The 22218-nt window shown below is 46.3% G+C and overlaps 1 protein-coding gene across 3 annotated transcripts; it reads left to right on the top strand.

Annotated features, from left to right (window-relative positions):
* Positions 1 to 356: 356 nt before the first annotated feature.
* Positions 357 to 21505, top strand: LOC109773621 (uncharacterized). Of its 3 annotated transcripts, none has more exons than XM_020332324.4 (8): positions 357 to 504; positions 607 to 805; positions 2815 to 3062; positions 11910 to 12083; positions 12179 to 12335; positions 14010 to 14149; positions 14450 to 14485; positions 20211 to 21505. In XM_020332324.4, the coding sequence occupies exons 2-8, from the start codon at positions 691 to 693 to the stop codon at positions 21084 to 21086; spliced, it is 1746 nt and encodes a 581-aa protein (XP_020187913.1). In that variant the 5' UTR covers positions 357 to 504; positions 607 to 690; the 3' UTR covers positions 21087 to 21505. The 3 variants fall into 3 exon arrangements, with proteins under 3 accessions (XP_020187913.1, XP_020187911.1, XP_020187912.1); XM_020332322.4 differs by having other exon boundaries at positions 367 to 504; positions 633 to 805; XM_020332323.4 differs by having other exon boundaries at positions 406 to 535; positions 633 to 805.
* The last annotated feature ends 713 nt before the right edge of the window (positions 21506 to 22218 follow it).

The raw sequence follows: 22218 nt of genomic DNA, 5'->3' as shown, positions 1-22218 counted from the left end.
TATTATTACTGAATGATTGATTTCATGGCCTTTAAGGAAGAGATATCCTAGAAGGGGCTCAGTCCTTTTGAGCCAAGAGAAGTAGGTGGGGCATGTGCAAGCTATGAATAGTAGACGAGGAAGTGTTGAAATATATTGTCTTTCATGGTTCCTAAATGATAGGAGGTATGTGTAGTACCTGTATGGTTTCAAGTACCTAATTTCATGTGTAATTGTTTGCCAAAGAATTGCCCAATATCAAATATTGATAACTAATATGAAAAAAAAAACGTTTTCATTTTTTTAGGCCCATGGCAACGCACGGCCACTCTACTAGTAATAATGGTTACTCACATCTAGGCCCGATCTCCGTAAGCAGCATACGCATACCCAGAAAAATAAAAAAAACAACGAAAAAACCACCCCCCAAAACCAGAGGAAACCCTCTCGTGTTCCCCCTACCCCCTTCCCCACTCCCCCTCTCCTCGCCGGCGGCAAATTCAAGCTCGGGAGGTCGCAACTCGGGTATTCACCTCTCCCCGCAAACCTCCGACCTGTAATCTGTCACCGCAATCCTCCAAATTCCTGATTACTTTCGAGATCCTTTTCCGATTGTTCTGCGCCCAGATTGTTTGAAGCGTAAATTTCTCTAGGGTTTCGGCGGGTCAGCGAAGGACCGGACCTGACACGGGGTTAGGCGGAATCTTCGTGATGGCGGGCACGAAGGCGGATGCGAAGGCGGAGACCAGCGGCGGCGGCTCTTTCAGCGAGAAGGGGCTTGCCGAGAAGCTAAATAAACTCAACAGCTCGGCGGCGAGCATCCAGAGTATCCTTGTTTCCATTGGTTAATTTCGTGCGCACCTGCATATGATAGCATAGCGTGCTCTTGTTACTTGGATTGATGTGGTATTGGGCAAGTGAAGCCCTAAATTACAATGTGGATGGGTAGGACTGACCCATGAGATCCCATTTGGAAAGATTTGGCTTATCCACCTTGTTTCTGCCTCACAGGATGCTTATTGTCAGTAGTTTGCTTGTGACCTGGTTCACACGAGTAGTCTGCTTTTGTGGTTAAGCTAGTGACGCATAGAATATAAATACATAATTGCATTCTGACATACTTTCCGGAGCTTGTGGATTGTTCTCTTGGTTGATATATTTCTCGCACTTCTATGAGGAAAATTAGTGTTGTTTTTGCTGCATTTTAGATGCATAATATGAGTCTGGCAAAGTATTGATTTTGATTTGTTTTGTGCCATATTGACTTTGCATCACAATTTAAGTTTGTAATGTACTTGCGTTCTGACTGTCGATGCTTGGTTTCCTTGCTTTTCTGAGAGTCATAGCACAAAGTTGTTTCCATTATCTTTTGAGGGCATTACCCTTAGGGAATGGCAGATGATATGATGGCAAGAACCGTTAGGACTATGTATTACAGCACAATACTATCTTATCGTTTGTCTGGGCCTCTGGTAGTTGGGATATAATTTTTCTCATGCTCAATTCAGCGAATTTTGAGCATTTTGTTTGGAGGAAGAGTGAGCAGAACAAATTATATCACATCCTCTTTTACAGAACGAAACGAAGACATGTGTTTTTTACTTTTTAACTACGAAATTATTTTCTTCTGACTGTTGCTGTTGGGGTATTTGTATGTCTATACTCATACTCCCTCCGTCCCAAAATTCTTGTCTTAGATTTATCTAGATACGGATGTATCTAATACTAAAACGTGACTTGGTACATCCGTATTTAGACAAATCTAAGACAAGAATTTTGGGACGGAGGGAGTATATTTTTGTGACTTTGTTAGTTTGAATGATCATCGTGGGGTCACTATTCTGATGGTATTTCTTTTATTGATCACCAATGTTGCATTTGCAGAGCAACTTAACTTTCGGACATCGTGACACTATCCTCATATTGAGCATTTAACCAGTTAGTTAGACAATATCACGCACTATCATCCCTTGAATTAACCACAAGTGACAACTACTGCTACAAGGGGAACTTAATGTGTTCTACGAAAGACATAAACATTCATCATGTGGATGCCTTCCTATATTTTACCATGAAAATGGTAGCTTACATGTCTTTCTTGACGTCTTTGTGCTTACATCTTATGGGAGGAAGTGTAGCCCTGAAAATTGTATGATACACTACATCATCTCAAACTTGTAACCAAATCTTGCGGAACTAATAAAACAACTAAGTTTGCTAAGTTATTGTAAATCCCTACTTTTCTGTGTATGTTGCTTTTTTTTTTTGGGTCTGTGTGGGTGACCGGGTGTGGGTGTGTGTGTGTGTCCTAATTCTGCTTCTAGGTATGTAGTGCTCAAGAACATTAATTATCAAAGTAGAATAAGATGACTGGAAGCGTTAGGCCATTTTCTAATGGGAATCTACATTGGTTGGTCTGTTATCCAGATTAGAATGGGACCTATGTAGTTTGTGACCAGCTAATTACCTACCTGTTCTGGTTTGCTATGTTTTTCATATGTGTACTTCTCCAAAGTATTGTGTTCCATTACTGTTCTGTGCACATCATATGGCGGTTACATTTGATTAATTGAAAGTACACCTCTTTTCGAACCGATATTTTTTTACTGGTAACTGTCATTATTTTCTGGGTGTGGATAATTTTCATTTTATCACGCTCTAATCAGTTTTGTGGTTTATTTAACGTTTGTACTTTTGATCAATCCTGTTTTTCTAGAGTATCAAATATTCAGATGACAGCTATAGATTTAAATTTGAGAATTTCTGCAGCATACCTTTTCCCCTTTCAATCTATATTGCAGTAGCTGTCTTTTGTATTCCTGAACTCTTAAGTAGCACTTTCACATTGGTGTGTTTTTCACCGGAAGAGAGCTAGAAGAATCGTCGACACATGGGAGAAGCAGTTTAATAATGCAACAAAGGATAAGAAAGTGTCATTCCTGTATCTATCAAATGACATCCTGCAAAATAGCAAACGCAAGGGTGGAGAATTTGTGAATGAGTTTTGGAAGGTTCTTCCTGGATCACTTAAAGATGTTCATGATAATGGGGGAGAACATGGAAAGAAAGTGGTCGCAAGATTAGTAAGTTTTCTTTGTTTCATCATCACTCGCGTCGTTCCAAGTTATAAGGCGTATTTTGAGTTAGCACAAGGATCAATGAGGTTATGAAACTAAGAAAAAGAGTGCAGAAAACTACCGACTATCCAAGTATCCATACATAAATACATCTGAAATCATCAAAGTACTAGTAGGTGAGAGTACTTCTTATAAATGCAAGTGGGCTAAGATGTCATAACTATGGAGAAACAAGACAAAAACACCAGTAAATTCGCATGCACAAATTATATCATTGAACGAGATCGAACCTTTTATACGCCTTATAAAAGAAACAATGTGAGTACACGTTTGGTTTGTACTTTAGTGCTTTGTGCCTTTTCGCAAAACATTGTAGGGATCTAAATCTGTTAGTGCTATCACAATACTAACGCACCATATAATTGATCTATCATTCTTAGTTGATTTAGCAAACTATTGGACGCATATAATTTTGCTATAACAACCACAAAGTCTTTAAGCCCAAACAAGTTGGGGTAGGCTACAGTTGAAACCATAAAGATCTCGAAACCTAGTCATGGTTTTGGAAACGTGGATAGCTAACTAACAGGCACCCTTGTCCATGGCTAGTTCTTTGGTGATATTCCATGTCTCTCTTCACGGACTCCTCCCATGTCAGTTTGGTCTACCCCGGCCTCTCTTGCCATCATCATCATGCTTTAATCTTCCCAAACCATCTTAGACGATGTTGGACAAGCTTCTCAGTTGATGCTACCCCAACTCTATCACGCATATCATCATTTCAAACTCCATCCTTTCTTGTGTGTCCACACCTAACTGTTGGACATGTCACCTTTTAGCTTTCGTGGCACTCGTCACAGAGGACGCCAGAAGCTTGGCCCGTTTCATCCATCCGGTTTTGATTTGATGGTTCACATCTTCATCATATCACCATCCTTCTGCAACATTGATCCCAAATTCGAAAGGTGTCCTTGTGAGGTACCACCTGGCCATCAAGGCTAACCTCATCGTGCCTAGTAGCACTGAAGCTGCACCTCATGTACTCAGTTTTAGGTCTACTAAGCCTAGAAGTAGCTAACTTCCTATTAACCCCTGTCTGACTATCATCGACTAGCACCACACCTTCTGCAAAGAGCATACACCATGGGATATCTCCTTGCATATCCCTTGTGACCTCATCCATCACCAAAGTAAAAAGATAAGGGCTCAAAGCCGACCCTTGGTGCGATCAAATTTTAATTGGATAGTCATCAGTGTCGCCATCACTTGTTTGAACACTTGTCATGACATTACTGTACATGTCCGTGATGAGGGTAATGTACTATGTTCTGATTTTGTGTTTCTCCAAGGCCCACCAAAAGACATTCCATCTTTTGCTACCTGTATATCTCCATAAGTTGTCGTACCAAGAAAATAACTTCCATGGTGAACCTCCCAGGCATGAAACCAAATTGATTAGCTGTCATTCTTCTTAAGCGGTGCTCAATGACTCTCTCCCATAGCTTCATTGTATTGCTCATCAGCTTAATTCCACGGTAATTAGTACAACTTTCAGTATCCCCTTTATTCTTGAAGATTGGTACTGATATACTCCGCCTCCATGTTTGGGGCATCTTGTTTGACCGAAAATGAGGTTCAAAAACTTAGTTAGCCGTACTATCACTATGTCTCCAAGGCGTTTCACACCTCAATGGGGAGACAATTAGGGCCCATCTCCTTGGCTCCTTTAATCCTTTTTACATCCTTGACCTCGGACTCATGGATTCATCGTAGAAAACATCTATTGGTATCATCAAAGGAGTTGTCCAGCTCAATGGCAGAGCTCTCATTCTCTCGACAGAACATTTTGTCGAAGTACTAACCATCTATTCTTGATCTCCTCATCCTTCATCGGAAGTTGATCTGTTCCATCCTTGATGCCTTTGACTTGGTTGACATCCCTCGATGGCAGAGTCCTCATTCTCTATACTGAACAATTTGTCAAAGTACTCTAGCCATCTATTCTTGATCTCCTCATCCCTCACCAGAAGTCGATCTGTTCCATCCTTGATGCATTTGACTTGGTTGACATCCCTCGTCTTCCTCTCTGCGATCTTGGCTATCTTATAGATTTCCCTTTTGCCTCCCTCGTGTTTAAATGCTAGTAGAGGTCGCCATAAGCCTGACCCTTGCTTCACTCATAGCTCGCTTATCCCGCTGGACACATGCCTGAAAGCGGAAGTCAGCCACCACAAGCTTTTGTCGAGGGACAACACTCTCCAGGTATCACCTTACAATCTAGGCAAGCACGCGTATTTAATCTTCTCGAGAGGATGAAATCGATCGGGTTAGAGTATTGACCACTACCGAAAGTCACAGATGGAATTCTCTCTTCTTAAAATGGGTGTTAGCTATGATCAAGTTGTAGGCTAAAGCAAAGCTTAAGACATCCTCTTCTTGACATCCTGTCGATCTTGGAGGATCTCCACCTAGCCTTTATTGGCCCGGACCCTGTAAATCCTAGGCCTTGCCCCATATATAAGCGAGGCATGGGGCTAGATCATCTGATCTTGATACACCTACGTGGTCCTTAGTGATTTCAACATTGTACACCTCACCATAGCTCTCATAGGAGGCTGCCACCACCAATACAATCAAGCCAGAGTAGGGTTTTACCTCCACCGTGAGGGCTTGGCACGAGCTGCTCTTAACCGAGGTCGAAATCCGGCTCCTCTTCTTGCGCCTGCGGTTTCCTTTGCGCCGTGAGCACTTAGAATCGTCTCTTCGCCTGGGGGAATCGGCCCTGTCCGAGTTCCTGGCAGATGTGCACTTTCAAGCAGTGCGCATGTTCTCGCTGGTCGCATAGTCGTTTGGCGATGTCCATGAGCTCGCTCATGGTCTTGATCCTTGATCTGGCCATCTTATGCCTGTGGTGCTCGTCCTACACGTCGAGCTTGAAAGCTTGGACGACCTACTCGTCAGAGACCTCTTCCAGAGGGTTCCTCTTGAGCCACCGTGATATGTACTGGTGGATCGTCTCTTTGTCTTCTTGGATGCGATTTTTGAGGTCATAGGGGCTGCCTGACCTCTGTAAGTGCCCTCGAAGTTGGCCATGAATGCATCCTCAAAGTCTTGCCACTCATAGATTGAGTTGGCTGGTAGGCTGTTCAGCTAGGCCCTCGTCGTGCCAGCGAGGCAGAGGACGTAGCGAAGCTGTTTAGCTCATCGCCGTCGGCCATGTTAACGGCTGTGAGGTAGTCGGCCATCCAGTGATCTGGCTTGGCATTGCATGTATACTTGTGAATATTCCGCACCTGGAATTTGTTCAGTAATGGATGCTCGAGGACCTCGTAGGTGAATCATCAAGCATGGTGGGCTGATGGATGCAGCTAAAAGGCAAGCCGAGCTGAGCACCTCAGGGTTCCCTCTGTATTGGTGTGCTTTGTTGGTGCAGAGAGCTAGGATGGTATCCCACCCGTCCGGTTGTCGCCCTAGCCGGTCATGGATCATGATAGGTCGAACAGGGTGACGGTCGGCTTTCGCTCGAAGCGGTGTCAACCTCCGGGCCTCTGCACGATCCTCGGGCTGACACCTGGCCAGGTTCGAGCTTGTAGTTGCGAGTGTGGTTGGGCCACGAAGAACTGGCATCAATGCGTAGCTCGGAGGTGGTCGCCAGTCGGTTGCGCGATTGGCTGGCCATGCCATGCTGAACCACCGTCGCCTTGAGCATGGCTTTGGCGCGGTTGAACTGTTCAACCATCGGGTGATCTAGCTTGAGCTGGATGTTGTTAGCCAGATTTGCAACCGCCATGAGGTCGCGATAGACCATCGCGTCGTCGGGCTCCCCGTTCAAGTTAGAGGTACGAGCCTCTCGGGCTTGATTTGGCAAGATCGCGGTCTCGGTGGCTGCTATGCGATTCGGTCGCTGATTTCAATTGAGCTCTATGGTGGTTGCGCACCTGTCCTGTCTGGCAGCGAGGTGGTCGCACTCCCTCCGTACGCGGAGTTGTGCCTGCGCAAGGGCCTTGCGTTGGGTTTCCAAGGCCTTCGCTTTCGCGCCTTCGTCGGGGATCGGCGTGTGCAAAGCCGCTAGCTCGTCTCCTGCCGCCTCGGGGTCGACCTTGTCCTCGCCGGCACCATGAATAAGATGTTCCACTCCATGCCAAGTTCAAATGATTTCCTTTGTTCGTTTTTATCACTAAATTTGATCCCCAAAGGTAGGTGACGCACTCGTTCACTCCTTGCAGCGCGCCAGTACCCCTGCAGCTTGATTGCGACGACAACACCACCGTCCTCTCCCAGTTTGTCGTCGTCCCCTGGCCGGCCTCCTCGTGTAAGGCTCCATCTTCCCGCTGCTCCGGCGACACAAAACCGGTGTCTCCACGGACTCGGGGGCCTCAGCGACGGTCATGGGCGAAGCCATCTCCGGGGCGGGAGTTGGGCTTCGTATACCTCATAGCGGGGGATGTCTGGCCAGTCGACTTCACCCATAGGACGATAGGAGCCGCCTCAATCACTCCTTCCACTGGGTCGTTTTCGAGTTAGTCGTTGGACCGGCCTCGAACGTTCTTGCTGGCATCGAGCCCATGATCGGCTCTGTACCCTTCGTCGTCTCCATCGGGTTTACATTCGGCTCCAGATCCACCACGTCCTTGAGAGGCGGCATGGTGCGCAATGGTGGCAACTCCAAGACTTGGCCCTCCACGCCCGGTGTCATGGCCGGGGGAGTAGAGGAAGTGCGTCGATGAGCCCGTCTCAGCCGGCCTGGTGAAAATGTGCGGTGGGATTCGGCTGGTCGGCTCCCCTTCACTCAAGCTCCTGGGCGGCCTGCTGGCAAATTGCTTTTGATGAGGACGAGACCGGGTCCAACCTACAACTTTCCAAACTTATGAAAAAAGAATAAAGCTCGGCAACTTACTTGCCCAACGACAACTCCTTGATGACGCACATCTTCTTCCTTGGCAGTGGCGCGATGGTGGAGGAGCTCGGCATTGCTTCGCTCTGCTAGTGCGTGTCTAGATTCGCAAATCAAACATCTCCGAGTTGTGGCTCCTCTTTGAGGTCTGCTGGAATATCAACGAGCCATCATTGTCATCGGCTTCCTTGTCGCCCGCCTAGCTCCCATTCGGATCGCCGGATTTGTCATCGACCTCATCCTTGCCATCGTTGTCATCGGCTTCCTCGTCGCCCGCCTAGCTCCCATTTGGATCGCCGGATTTGTCATCGACCTCATCCTTGCCATCCTTGCTGATCTGGCTCCCCTCCGGATCGATGGCGGAATCTACCGGGCTCCTTGGCACGGACGACACAAGGAAAAAAAAAGAAGCGGAGTCGGATTTGAGTACTTACATTGGAAGGCGGATGCGTGCGGGAGTACGGCTCAACTCGGACGACTGTTGAAATGTCCTTCACCTTCGCGTTCACCATGAAAGGAGCCATCTTCTTGAGTGTAAATTGGTCGTAGGGCTTCGCCATCGACTGGGTTGCATCGTGTGGGCCCTCATACTCACACATGGGGTGCACCCATGCCTGAAGGGGTTGGATGCGCCTCTCCACCAAGTCACCAGGATTCGCTCCTCGGTGAGCCTGCCACATTTTAGGCGCATCACCTCCTGATGAAGCACTTCCACTTCAGGTGACTCGTCATTGGCTGAACCCAGGCCCCAAGATTGATGCCAAATAGGGGGCTTATCCAACTACGGAGGCAACCCCATCTGTCTGCCATGAGCCGACACGTCGGGGCAATGAAACCACCCCGATGCTACTTTCTTCACGGAGTTGGGCAGCTCGAGCTTGAAGTAGGATCTAGGCTTCAGCTGAATGCCAGCTACGCTGCAGTTCTTTTGCACCTTGACCTGGAAATACTTTTGCCCAGGTCGAAATGGGGCCGGGTCCCCAGGAAACACTCACACATCGCAATGGAAGAGGCGATGTGGAGGATCAGGTTAGGCCTGACGTGATGAAGTTGGACGCTGTAGAAGAAAAGAAGCCCACAGAAGAAAGCGTGAAGCGCCAGGGATAAGCCTCGTAGGACGGATGGCGTAAGAAGCACACGCTCGTTCGGTTGCGGCGCCGGCTTGACCTCCTCTGGCACTGCACGCCAATGGACCACCACCTGCCTCGGGAAGAAGCCATGGGTAATGAGTTTCTCCAGCTGGTCCCATGTCACCAACGAGGGGATCTATTTCCCCTTAGTGGCGTTGGCTATGGGAGGGTTCTTGCCTCGGACGCCATCTTTTCTCAGATTCGCCTCAACGCGCACCATTAGGCGTAACAGGTTTGCCCGAGAGTTAGGGAAGGGAAAGAAGATCTGCGCGTGGAGCTCTGTCTACGATGGCGGGGCAAGCACGCGAGGAAGATGAAGATTGGCGAGCGCAAGGAAAGTGTCCGCTTGTCGTTGCGCCCCCTGCATTATGTAGCCCCAAGGGAAACCCAAACGGTGCCTCGCGCGCAGGACGTGTTGCCATGTTTTCGTTGTGAAACCGCCCGTCACGCCCACGGGCCGAGCGAATTGCGAGACGCGATGATGGCGGTACAAGAATCTAGGATCCTGCTGTGCCATCCCCTCTCATTCAATGCGTCGGACGACGAGACCTGACTTCGCCGGGGCTCGCGCCACGCGCTTGACCAGCGCTTGACCAGACCGGACCGATTCAAGTCAAGCATATTCAATGGGTCTTCACTCGGGGACCGGGCTGAACCAGGCCTGGCCCCGGTCAGACATACGTTGCCATGACCTCACCCAAGATTCGCGACGCTTCGCGGCACCACCAGAGTTGGCCTTCTGATGTTGGCCCCTTGCGTCATCATGATAAGGCAAGGGATTCTCTCCGCACCCGGCAGAGCTAACTGCTCTAGCGCATTAGTTTGCGGTGCCGGATCTGTTTTCTGTTCCAGGAATTCTCAGTAGTACCTCAAGACCTCTCCAAACAGTACAAGACGGCGTTCTCAGTTCAGTTTCTACTTGGACGCAGTCGAGCTCATGACACACTCGGGGGCTACTCATGGTGCCATCCCAGGACCCACTACTCTGCTGTCGGCCTCATCAGGACACATCTATCTACTTGGTGCCCAAGGAAGGCATCCTAGGGATCTTGGAGGATCTCCACCCGGTCATAACCGACCTGGAGCCTTGTAAACCCTAGGCCTTGTCCCCTAAGTGAGGCCTAGGGCTAGATCATAGATTATCTAATCTCGGTGCACCTACGTGATCCTTAGCGATCTCTCCATTGTACACTACACCATAGCTCTTATACGAGGCTACCACCATCAATACAATCAAGCAGGATTAGGGTTTTACCTGCACCGTGAGGGCCTGAACTTGGGTAACTAACTCGTGAGACTCTATTCTAGCCTTACGGCTACGCGTGACATCCCATCGAGATTACTGCCGGTATTATGATCCGACAATTCATGCTGCCATAACCAAAGCCACCATGCACCCCTTCAAAACCTGTGTTAGATGTACCCACGTGGCCATTGAGGTCTCCTTCTATGACGAGCTTCTCGCCGATACGTACACTCCTAACCATGTCCTTTAGGTCTCCCCAAAACTCCCTCTTGGTGCTGCTCTCATTGTGGCCTACTTGAGGGGCATACACCCTGATAACATTGAAAACTAAGTCCTCAATGACCGTTTGACCAAGATAAATGTGTCCCCCCTTGCCTCTTGACGTCTACCACTCCATACTTGACTCTTGTTGATCAAGGCACGTACTCCATTTTTGTTTGTAGTGTCCCCGTGTACCACAGCTTGAAGCCGGTATCCTCCACCTCTTTCGTCTTCCGCCCCTTCCATTTGGTTTCTTGGACACAGGATATCAACACCTCTCCTCACCGCTGTATCAACTAACTCCCATATCTCGTCAGGGAGACAGGGACCCTATGTTCTAGCTACCTAAGCAGATCCTACTTGGCTCGGCTAGCTTCCTTACCCTTCGCATTCGTTGAGTCAACTGCGATGACCCTTGCTCATTTTTCATTGCACACAGTCGATGATGTAGCGCACCACCACTTATCACCGTCTCCAGATCAAGATACGGCGCGCCACAAGTGGGTGACAGCCTGGCCCTTGCCCATCTAATACCACACCTAGGTTCAGATATGCCGCGTCGCTAAGGGTCATGCCCCAACGATTTTCTTTTGGGTTTCATCTCCATAAGAGTGGCTGAGTTTTGACATTGGCTCGCCAAGTCTATCACAACCCTCCTTTACCTGGGCTTGGGATCAGCTATGTTTAGACTACATAGGTGGAGTTACGCATATTCTGTTGCTGCTCTAGGTTATTCGGCTATCCAATTCTTGCCCTGTTATATTATTCTCCAGATTCCAGATATTTTTGTCGATGTCTTTTGAAGGTATGGTCATACATTCATGCACAGCGTGCATTTACATTACATGTACAGAGATTGAGGGATGAACCGTACAAGAGTAGGTACCAATTAGGAAAGTGAACGTACCTGTAGACTGTTGTTTTCTATCTTTACCTTTTTTTTCCAAAAGTCACTGGTTTAGCAATTGCATTATTATGTTTCTCTCCAAAAGAACTGCTGGTCTTGGTAGTGAGCAACCAGAAGCAGCGACTTAAGTTTTTCTTCCACTCTCATTCCTTTGGCATGCAAATATTTGCATGGCTGCTCTCCTTAGGTCGCCTTACCGCCTTAAGAACAATGCCCTGTAGTAAATAGTAAATACTAGCGGTATGAATCTGCCTGATTATAGTCATCATCTGCACTGATAGGAACCACATTGTATTATGAGTTTTTGCCAATTGATGCAGGAGTACACATGGTGAATCTATGATTCACTTTACTGTTTGATCGTAAAGGCCAAAATCCAAAAAATAAAGTGTAATCTTGTTTCTATAAACTACAGATAGGGATTTGGGATGAGCGGAAGGTTTTTGGAACCCGTATTGAGAGCCTAAAAGTTGACATCCTTGGTGAGAAACCTCCTACATTGGATAACAACGATAATGGTTCAAATCCTAGCCCTAATCCCTCTTCAGATCCCAAAGCTGCTCGGAAGGATTCCAGTACATATATAAAAGTATGTTCCCACTTCTTGTCTGTGTCATTCTCCCTATGGGTTTCATAAATTGGAATGAATTTGGGAAAGCTCTCCTTGTTTGCCTTTTGCTGTAGGAACTGACTGTTTCCGGGATGCCTGAAAAGATTGCGACTGCGTATCAGTCTGTAGTTGATCAGTATTTTGATGAGGACGCAGCTTTAAACAAATGTAGGACTACTGTTAATGTTTTGGAGAAGATGGACAAAGATGTAGATAATGCTTGTACCCATGGTAAGGATTTTGCTTGCTTCACTACTTCTATAATGTTATAGACATCTGCAACTTCCTCTGTAGAATGTTTGGCACTATTCTCCTTTCTTAGCCTGTGTTGTGTCATGGTTGTTCAAAAACTATTTTACATCCAGTTCCATGATGTACTATAAGTATTTGGGTGGTAGTGTTAAGGAAACTAGAGATACCGGGAATGATTTGCAATATATTTTAAATATAAGAGTTGGCAGTACACAACGTGAATATTGGAGTAATAATTTGAGAACTAAAACTGTAACTATACATGATTTATTGTGTTTGATCATTATATAGTTAAAATATTTATAAATATAAATAACATAATACTCCCTCCGATCCATAGTAATAATATGACAATTAATATGGATCGGAAGGAGTAGAATGGAAATTCTCCTGCATGTTTGCATGTTGAGGTGGATTTTTTCCTATGCATGGTTGCATGTTGAGGTGGCCTTTTCCTATGCATATTACAAGTTGAGGTGGCATGCTTGCATGTTGAGAGAAAGAGGTTGCATGTTTGCATGTTGAGGTCGATTTCTTGCTATGCATGGTTGCATGTTGAGGTGGACCTTTTCCCATGCATGTTATGTTACATGGTGAGGTGGCATGCCTGCATGTTGAGAGAAATAGGTTAGTGGGGGCTAGCTATTTAGATATAGAAGATAGAAGATGCCATTGAAGAATCCTTCTGTTTTTGAATGTGAACACTGTCATACTGGTACATGGTACTATTGTTTCTAGAACATAATCTTTCAGTCAAGCTAAACAATAGTACCCAATTTGTCTTTGAAATGGAGAAAATTATAATGATCTAACTCCTCTGAGCTCAAGTAATGGTACAAGATTAGACCAATATCTTAAACACAACAGTAATTCAACTTGCAAATGATTTCTCTGTTCACTAACTATGACTTGTTACTTTGTTAGGTAGATGCTATGGGATTTACTGCATATCTTCATCTGATTCATACATGTTATATGAGTTATGGTGTTGTACTTGTGTGTGTGCGAGCACGCACACTTTTGTTTTTGTTTCTTGGGGATTGTTGTAACTTTCAAAATATTAATAGCATGCTCCAATGTGCATGTCATGTTTGCTGTGATGTTTGCATAACATTCTAGACTAAGTGGTTATAAAATGCATTAAGCACTCCATGGTGACAGAAAATCGATTGATAGAGAATCATTTGATTATGCACTGTAATTGTTTATAAACGTGATTGTATCATGGTTTAGACACAATGTGCGGAAGAAAACAGTTTTCTTCATGCACAACATCTGTTCTTTTAAAGTGGCGGTTCATGTGTCGCTATTGCTTTTGGTATAGCACATCTGGCTGCTTAGTACATTGGTTTACATGAGCTAATTCCCCTTTGGTGTCAACTGCGACACAATTATAGTTCTGTACACCGGTATCAATTATATTTTTTTTCTTGAGGTTTAGAGTGAAAGATACTAGTATAATGGAAGGTTTCCTATTAATTGCTCCTGGCTGTGGAGCTTTTGGTCTTGCTCACTTGTTATAATCTGAAGCCTGAAGTAAAGTAATGGATATGAAAATATATAATGCTCTGACATTGCAAGACTTACATTTATTCTCTTGGTCATAATCGGTAAGAATATGTAGTGATAATAATTGATTCATTCTTTCCCTAGGTATTCCTCAAGCATCATCATTGGTTTCTGACCTTCAAGAGCAGGAAGCAGTCCTCAAGAAGTGCATCGAGCAACTTGAAAGTGTCGACACAGCTAGGATAAACCTGATTAATCAACTAAAAGTAGCTCTCAGTGAACAGGTCTTCAGCACCTTTTTCTTCTTCCAAATGTTTTACCCTGATAGCATCATATTGTCTTGCTTACAATAGGAAAAACCCTTAGCAAAGTGGATGCTTCTACTATCTCAGCTACTGAGTGTGCATTGTTAACTGTGCGCATTCTCTCACCTCTGTTACAATAAAGTATGGCGGGGGAATGTACACAAATCTCAGGGCATATATCAATAGTTGCGGTAGTGGAAGAACCCATTCATAGAAGCACAAAATCCTTCTTTGGCTTGCAATTTACAGAGCTTTTATGTTTTTTTTGTTATATAACAGGAAGGAAAGTCGGAGCTTCTTCGCACTCAGTTGCAAGTAAGGATTTTTCTCTGATATCATCTTACATGTTATTGTCATATTCATTACGACGTTGTTATTCCTGCAAAATCATGTAGAAAGCCAAATCTGCTGATTTTTGTTACTGATTAAAAGTAATTTGTTTGGTTAAACTCCAAGATTGTGTTGTGCGTTTTCTTGGATCGGTTAGCTTCCTTGTTATGAACCTATGATACATGTTTGCCTTGTGCTAGCTGTTCTGTCTATGTTGCGTAGATCTGGGTACCATTCTTGAAGCTTGATGATATCTATGATGCCCCATGGCAGGCAAGGCATAGGTAGAGTTTTTCTTGGTCATTGGCATCTCTTGGTGAAGTTGTGTCTGCATGTTCAAGATGAATGTTGGATGAAAAAAGAACATGCCATGTAAAAACGTGCTGATACGTATCACATGAATGCATTGCTCAAGCTCTCTAATAGGATGTGAAGTAACTGAAGTACTTGTGGTATAATTCAGCTTGGATTAAAGGTAGTAGGCCAACCATGGTCTGCTTGGCTAGTGAGCACACAGGTCCAGCGACCAGTTTAGCATCCCACCTTCAAGCACTCTTCTGTCTCTTATTTACTCCTGTTACCATCCCTGGGGTCCACTTTACCCCACCCCCCAGCCCCCCTGAATTTGTCCTAGAGTTCAGATTATAACCTTGAACTTTGATTTGGTTCAGAATACCTCCCTCAAACTCTCAAAACTGTCTAAAACACACCCCTCCCATGAATTGGCTGGTTCAAACCCGGTTTTGCATTTCGTGTGTCTGGGGCACGAAATCCCAGCTCTGTAAATTTGCACTACCGCCCGTTCCACTCCGCTGTTTTCAGATCCTGGAGCCTGACTGTTCGTGCGCTCAGTTGCAGAGTTGGGTTACTATGATGTACTCCCTCCGTTCCAGAATATAAGGTGTATTGGTTTCCAGAATATAAGTATCTTGATATATCTGCTTCGAGAGAATTCAGTTGTACAACACCTTGGGTAGTCTGATATTTATAAGGTTGTGTCCGTCTACGGTGCCCCAGTCGAGGTAGCCATTGCATTTATCTGTGCGATTGTATGTGCTGATTGAATGATGTGACCATGGTTGATGGCCCCATGCATATATGTGTTGTTACCAATTGCAGCTTCTTATGAAGCTAATAAGCTTGTATCAGAAAGTTCAGTGGAGAACCTAGACCAATACTAATACTAATAATACTACCTCCGTCCGGGTTTAAAGGTCTGGCTAGCCATGAAGCGTCGTCCACTTTTACATGGCCTTAGCAGCCTTGGTACTTGCATGCATAGTTTAGTGCTGTTCTTTCATTGGTCGCATGCAGAGGGAGGGAGGGAGGGTGGGTGCAATGCTATTGCATCTGAAGAAGTATAACAGTAAAACAAATAGTGAAAACCCAAAAATCCGTGTCTTGAGAGTGTTTGTAGCATGGAGTCTTCAAAGACCTGTTGAGAGGAAGACAACACATCTGTTTGTGCGAGGTTGACCTAGTTTCCTGTTGTTCGGTCTGATTTGACCCTTCACCCAAAAAAGGTAAAAAAAATTTATAGAATGTCGTCATCGGGCACGGTTCCCTCTCTCGTTGTCCGGTGATTCTTGATGGTGGTGCACCTTCCATCGGTGCTGTGTGCTCATCCACTAGTTCCTCTTTTCTGCTGCTCCTTGTCGTCATCTCACCTGCATGGCCTCCTCCGCAGCCTCTCTTGCAAACATGATGGCTCATGCATCATTGTCTGTTGTGTTCTTCCTAGCTTCTAGCTTTCTATTTTCCTCTGCGTCCACCAAGTCCGTTACTCTTCTGTGTTTCTCATGCCATGTGGGTCCACCAAACCATTCTATGGCAGCTTTCTTCTCTGGTCCTAGTCCTTTCTATACAACTTTTGTGGCCTTTCTTGTCCTTGTTGTCTTCTATAGGGATTTCATGGCCTCCTTCTGCATCGTCGTCGATCTATGTCCATTTTCTTCCTGCCGAGCTTCTTTCGCCGCCGGTTTGCTACGATTTCTTGCACAATGATGATTCATCCTCTTGACGTGCCATCTTCTTTTGACAACCCATCTTCTCCTGATACTTAAATTGCATCTTCGCCTATGTTGCCACACGCGATGAAGACGGTCGCCAGAGAGAGAGAGAGAGAGCCGCTGGTGGTGAGTCGCGAATCCTAGAAGGGCGGCGGCAGATCGAGCTCCCCGGCGAGAACGCAACCACGTGAGGTGGAATGCGGGCGACAATGATGGCCTGGGCAGGAGATGCACTAGAGGATGACGGTACTCAAGAAGATCGACCTGGATGCACCGAGTGCAGCGGGGTGACGGGGACCCTGGCGGCATGGGAGGCCCCTGGTGGCAGTCGTCGGTCAATCTTGGAGACAACAGCCGAGGCGCCACGGCATGGAAGACAGTGGCGGTGGCATCCTGGTTGAAGACGGATGCGGCGTCCTTGGAGCAAGGGGAGTTGGTTTGCACAAAGGTGAGCAGTGGTGAGTGGAGACGTGCAGATGGCGGGGTGAGTGGAGACGTGCAAATGGCGGGCGGGCGGCGGAGCGCCGTGAGCAGCAAGATGGTGGCTGGCCTGTGGGTCGACGGGGAACAACATCACCACTGGCGGTTGATGTAGGAGACGGAGAGTGGTGGACATCGTGGGAGCGAGCGCTTCGATCGGGAAGATTGGCTTGATGTAGGGTGCCGGCGAGTTACTGGATGATAGATAACCGGTGATGCTCGATTGTGGAGGCAGCGAATAGGAACGAGGAAGATGAATGGCCAGGGCCGGTCCAATCAGCGAATAAGATAGGCATGATCCTGGTCATGAGCTTTCGTTCGTAGCTTCGATCTAGATGGGATTGGGACAAGAGCTTCTAGCGGAAGATAGGGAATCAATCTAGACAAAACAACAACAACAACAACAACAACAAAGCCTTTAGTCCCAAACAAGTTGGGGTAGGCTAGAGGTGAAACCCATAAGATCTCGCAACCAACTCATGGCTCTGGCACATGGATAGCAAGCTTCCACGCACCCCTGTCCATAGCTAGCTCTTTGGTGATACTCCAATCCTTCAGGTCTCTCTTAACGGACTCCTCCCATGTCAAATTCGGTCTACCCCGCCCTCTCTTGACATTCTCCGCACGCTTTAGCTGTCCGCTATGCACTGGAGCTTCTGGAGGCTTGCACTGAATATGCCCAAACCATCTCAGACGATGTTGGACAAACTTCTCTTCAGTTGGTGCTACCCCAACTCTATCTCGTATATCATCATTCCGGACTCGATCCTTCCTCGTGTGGCCACACATCCATCTCAACATACGCATCTCCGCCACACCTAACTGTTGAACATGTCGCCTTTTAGTCGGCCAACACTCAGCGCCATACAACATTGCGGGTCGAACCACCGTCCTGAAGAACTTGCCTTTTAGCTTTTCTGGCACTCTCTTTTCACAGAGAATGCCAGAAGCTTGGCGCCACTTCATCCATCCGGCTTTGATTCGATGGTTCACATCTTCATCAATACCCCCATCCTCCTACAGCATTGACCCCAAATATCGTAAGGTGTCCTTCTGAGGTACCACCTGGCCATCAAGGCTAACCTCCTCCTCCTCACACCTAGTAGTACTGAAACCGCACATCATGTACTCGGTTTTAGTTCTACTAAGCCTAAACCCTTTTGATTCCAAGGTTTGTCTCCATAGCTCTAACTTCCTATTATCCCCGTCCGACTATCGTCAACTAGCACCACATCATCCGCAAAGAGCATACACCATGGGATATCTCCTTGTATATCCCTCGTGACCTCATCCATCACCAATGCAGAAAGATAAGGGCTCAAAGCTGACCCCTGATGCAGTCCTATCTTAATTGGGAAGTCATCAGTGTCGACATCACTTGTACGAACACTTGTCACAACATTATCGTACATGTCCTTGATGAGGGTAATGTACTTTGCTGGGACTTTGTGTTTCTCCAAGGCCCACCACATGACATTCCGCGGTATCTTATCATAGGCCTTCTCCAAGTCAATGAACACCATATGCAAGTCCTTCTTTTGCTCCCTATATCTCTCCATAAGTTGTCGTACCAGGAAAATGGCTTCCATGGTCGACCTCCCAGGCATGAAAACTGATTTTTGGTCACGCTTGTCATTCTTCTTAAGCGGTGCTCAATGACTCTCTCCCATAGCTTCATTGTATGGCTCATCAGCTTATTCCACGGTAATTAGTACAACTCTGAACATCCCCCTTGTTCTTGAAGATTGGTACTAATATACTCCGTCTCCATTCTTCTGGCATCTTGTTTGCCCGATAAATGAGGTTGAAAAGCTTGGTTAGCCATACTATCGCTATGTCCCCGAGACCTTTCCACACCTCAATGGGGATACAATCAGGGCCCATCGCCTTGCCTCCTTTCATCCTTTTTAAAGCCTCCTTGACCTCAAACTCCTAGATTCGCCGCACAAAACGCATGCTGGTCTCGTCAAAGGAATCGTCCAGTTCAATGGTAGAACTCTCATTCTCATTGAACAGCTTATTGAAGTACTCCCGCCATCTATGCTTAATCTCCTCGTCCTTCACCAAGAGTTGGCCTGCTCCGTCCTTGGTGCATTTGACTTGGCCAATATGCCTCATCTTCCTCTCTCGAATCTTGGCCATCTTATAGATGTCCCTTTCGCCTTCCTTCGTGCCTAACCGTTGGTAGAGGTCCTCATATGCCCGTCCCCTTGCTTCACTAACACCTCGCTTTGCGGCCTTCTTCGCCATCTTGTACTTCTCTATGTTGTCTGCACTCCTATCCAGGTATAGGCGTGTGAAGCAATCTTTCTTCTCTTTAATCGCCTTCTGGACATCATCAGTCCACCACCAGGTATCCTTATCTTCGCTTCTCCTTCCCTTGGACACTCCAAACTCCTCCGAGGCCACCTTACGAATGCAAGTCGCCATCTTCATTCACACATTGTCCGCATCCCCTCCTTCCTCCCCAGGGCCCTCCTTAATGACCTTCTCCTTGAACGCTTGAGCTACCTCCCCCTTGAGCTTCCACCACTTCATTCTAGCGACTTTGGCACGCTTATCCCGCTGGACACGAATCCGAAAGCGGAAGTCAGCAACCACCAGTTTATGCTGGGGTACAACACTCTCTCCAGGTATCACCTTACATTCTAGGCACGCACGCCTATCTTCTCTTCTCGAGAGGATGAAATCAATCTGGCTAGAGTGTTGGCCACTACTAAAACGAGCGGGAGGACGAGTTGCAGCGTCCAAAAAAATCTCTAAACCTGGGCTTATGATACCATTTTAAATGAGTAACTTAGATTTATTGCATTGCCCAAGGGGCGAATATTACAAGGGACTTGGAGTACAAGTAAGGACATCTAAACTAATACGAATACGCAAGGCCCTAGACCTATAATACTAATAATAATACTCCTTAACAGAGGTCAGGGATAGGTTTGGTTAGATGTATATATAGGGCAATGGCCCACGTAGATGTCAGTTCAAACATATGTTATTTGCAAACTTAAGCTAAAAGTTTCAAACAGTTATTATACTTATATGTAGCATCTTTTCCTGTTAATGTGTTGCTCGATTTTTCTATGGAGGCACAATTGATTCTATTTAACACTGCTAGCTATCTTTATCACTGTCTTTTCTGCCTATGTAGCACTGTAGCATTTTAGCAGTTATTCGTGGGTGATCTATTATGGCTAATCCTTTAATTTATTGACAAACAGGTTGCTCGAGCAGAGGCTGAACATGCCATGCAACTCAGACAACGTCTTGGTGGTGCTCCTGTTATAAATTGTCCAGGATCTAGTTCTGGTCCACCTATGATTACATTTCCATCAGAGCAATTAACTGCTGCGATGCAGAATTCAGAAGCAAGTCCAATATCTCCTCAGTTTCAGCCGGTGCATCCAGCAACCTCACCTCCCACCATGACCGTTGCTATGGGTGATGAGCCCAAGATAACAGCAGCAGCTATGGCAGATAAGCTTGCATCTTTGTCATCTGGCCAGCAAGTGCTGTCCTCCATTTTCTCATCCCTTGCCGCTGAACAAGCTGCTTCCATAAATGGTGGTTCGTCTTCTGGAGAACTCTCTGCAGGGCCTCCCGGCTTTGACAGACCAAAGAGGCCTAGACTTGAGCAGCAGGCTAGTGATACGGGGGCTGCCCCTTTCTTTGGCCAATTACCACAAGTGCAACAACAGATTGGAGCAGCACCTACTTCTCTTGGAAGCACACAGTCACCAGCACAGGCTAACCAAGTACCAGGTTCATTTGCACCACCTCCATTACAACCTATGGTACCGCAACTTATGCAGCAGTTTAGTCAAAATACTGGAGGTCCTGGAGGAATGTTCGGAATGATACCCTTTGGGATGATGGCTGGCTCTTTGCCACCTCCACTTCCATTGTTGCCGGCAGGTTTTGCAATGCCAAATGGACCACCCCCTCCACCTCCTCTGCCACCCATTCAGCAGCAGCAGCAGCAGTCTCCACAGGCACCACAGCAATCTCCAACATCAACTGGATTCTTCCCAACTTCAAGCACTGGGTTCTTCCCTCCAGTTCAGGTGCAGCAATCTCCATCCGTCCAACGGCAATGATGTTATATTACAAATGTCGGGGTATAAAGGCAGCACCTTGTGCTATCTTTGTACATTAACAATAATCCCCGAGTATTATCCGGTTAGGTTACAGGTCCTGTAGGAGAAACAGGATCACTGGCTACGAAAATAGGCGTACGGCTTGTGTGATGTATAACTGTTCCTTTTGGTCTGAGAAGTTTGCTCGATACTTTCTGACCATATGAAGTAGTTAGACTTTTCTTTGCATAACACGTTAATTAGCTCAGAGACAAACAAATGGGTGATACTGTTGCTTAAATTGTTGTTGCCCAATGATATTAACATTTTAGGGCTCCTCAGTCGTAGAACTTACCGATAGATGGGATCTGAAGTGTAACTATTTTTCATATACTCATATTGTTGTTCACGTTTATTTGTTATTAATATTTTGTAATGTCCGTCCTGCTGTTTTTTTTTCCTTCTTCATTTGATTACTTGTGGACTCATTGGTGTTGCTGCTAGTTTAGAGCATGAAGGATGTTTGATTTAACTGTGGTGAAGGTTACACGCAACTCATTGTGTCAATGAAGTGGGGCTCGCCGGAAATCTAATGGGACACAAGAAATTCGGATTTGAGGTAGTACAGGTCAGATGAATTATGGACAGATGATCTATCCGGGGTCACATCAGTACTGGAGCAAACTTTCTCCTCTCGAAAATTGATACACACTAATTATTTCCTGGCACTAGATTACACATGCCCTAAAATAGGTTAGTCTTGAATAATCTCTACAAGTGAGAGTGTTATCTGCAAAAGATATTACATGCTACAGCTACAGCTGATCAAAGAGAGAAGGGAGGAAGGAAGGAAGGAAGGAGATTCAGTTCCCCCGACTAATTATGATTTTTGTTTGAGCCGCTCTTGGGGAATTTCCTCATGCTGGCGTCGAACCCCACCTCCACCGGCTTGCCGTTCGCCGCCGCCGGAAGAGGACCGCCCTTGACGTGGAACTCGTTGGTCTCCATGCCCACGGCCGTGGTGGGCTTAGGTTGTGCGGCCAGCAACAATCTCCTTGCTGCAGGACCGCGGCGACCCTGCTGCCACAGCCACGGCGATGCTGTCGCGTCCGGAGACACGGCGGCTGTTGTCGTCGACGGCGTGAGCAAGAGG

Source organism: Aegilops tauschii, chromosome 4 (assembly GCF_002575655.3).
Source record: "Aegilops tauschii subsp. strangulata cultivar AL8/78 chromosome 4, Aet v6.0, whole genome shotgun sequence".
NCBI classification, from domain to species: domain Eukaryota; kingdom Viridiplantae; phylum Streptophyta; class Magnoliopsida; order Poales; family Poaceae; genus Aegilops; species Aegilops tauschii.
This window is presented reverse-complemented; position numbering and strand designations above follow the sequence as displayed.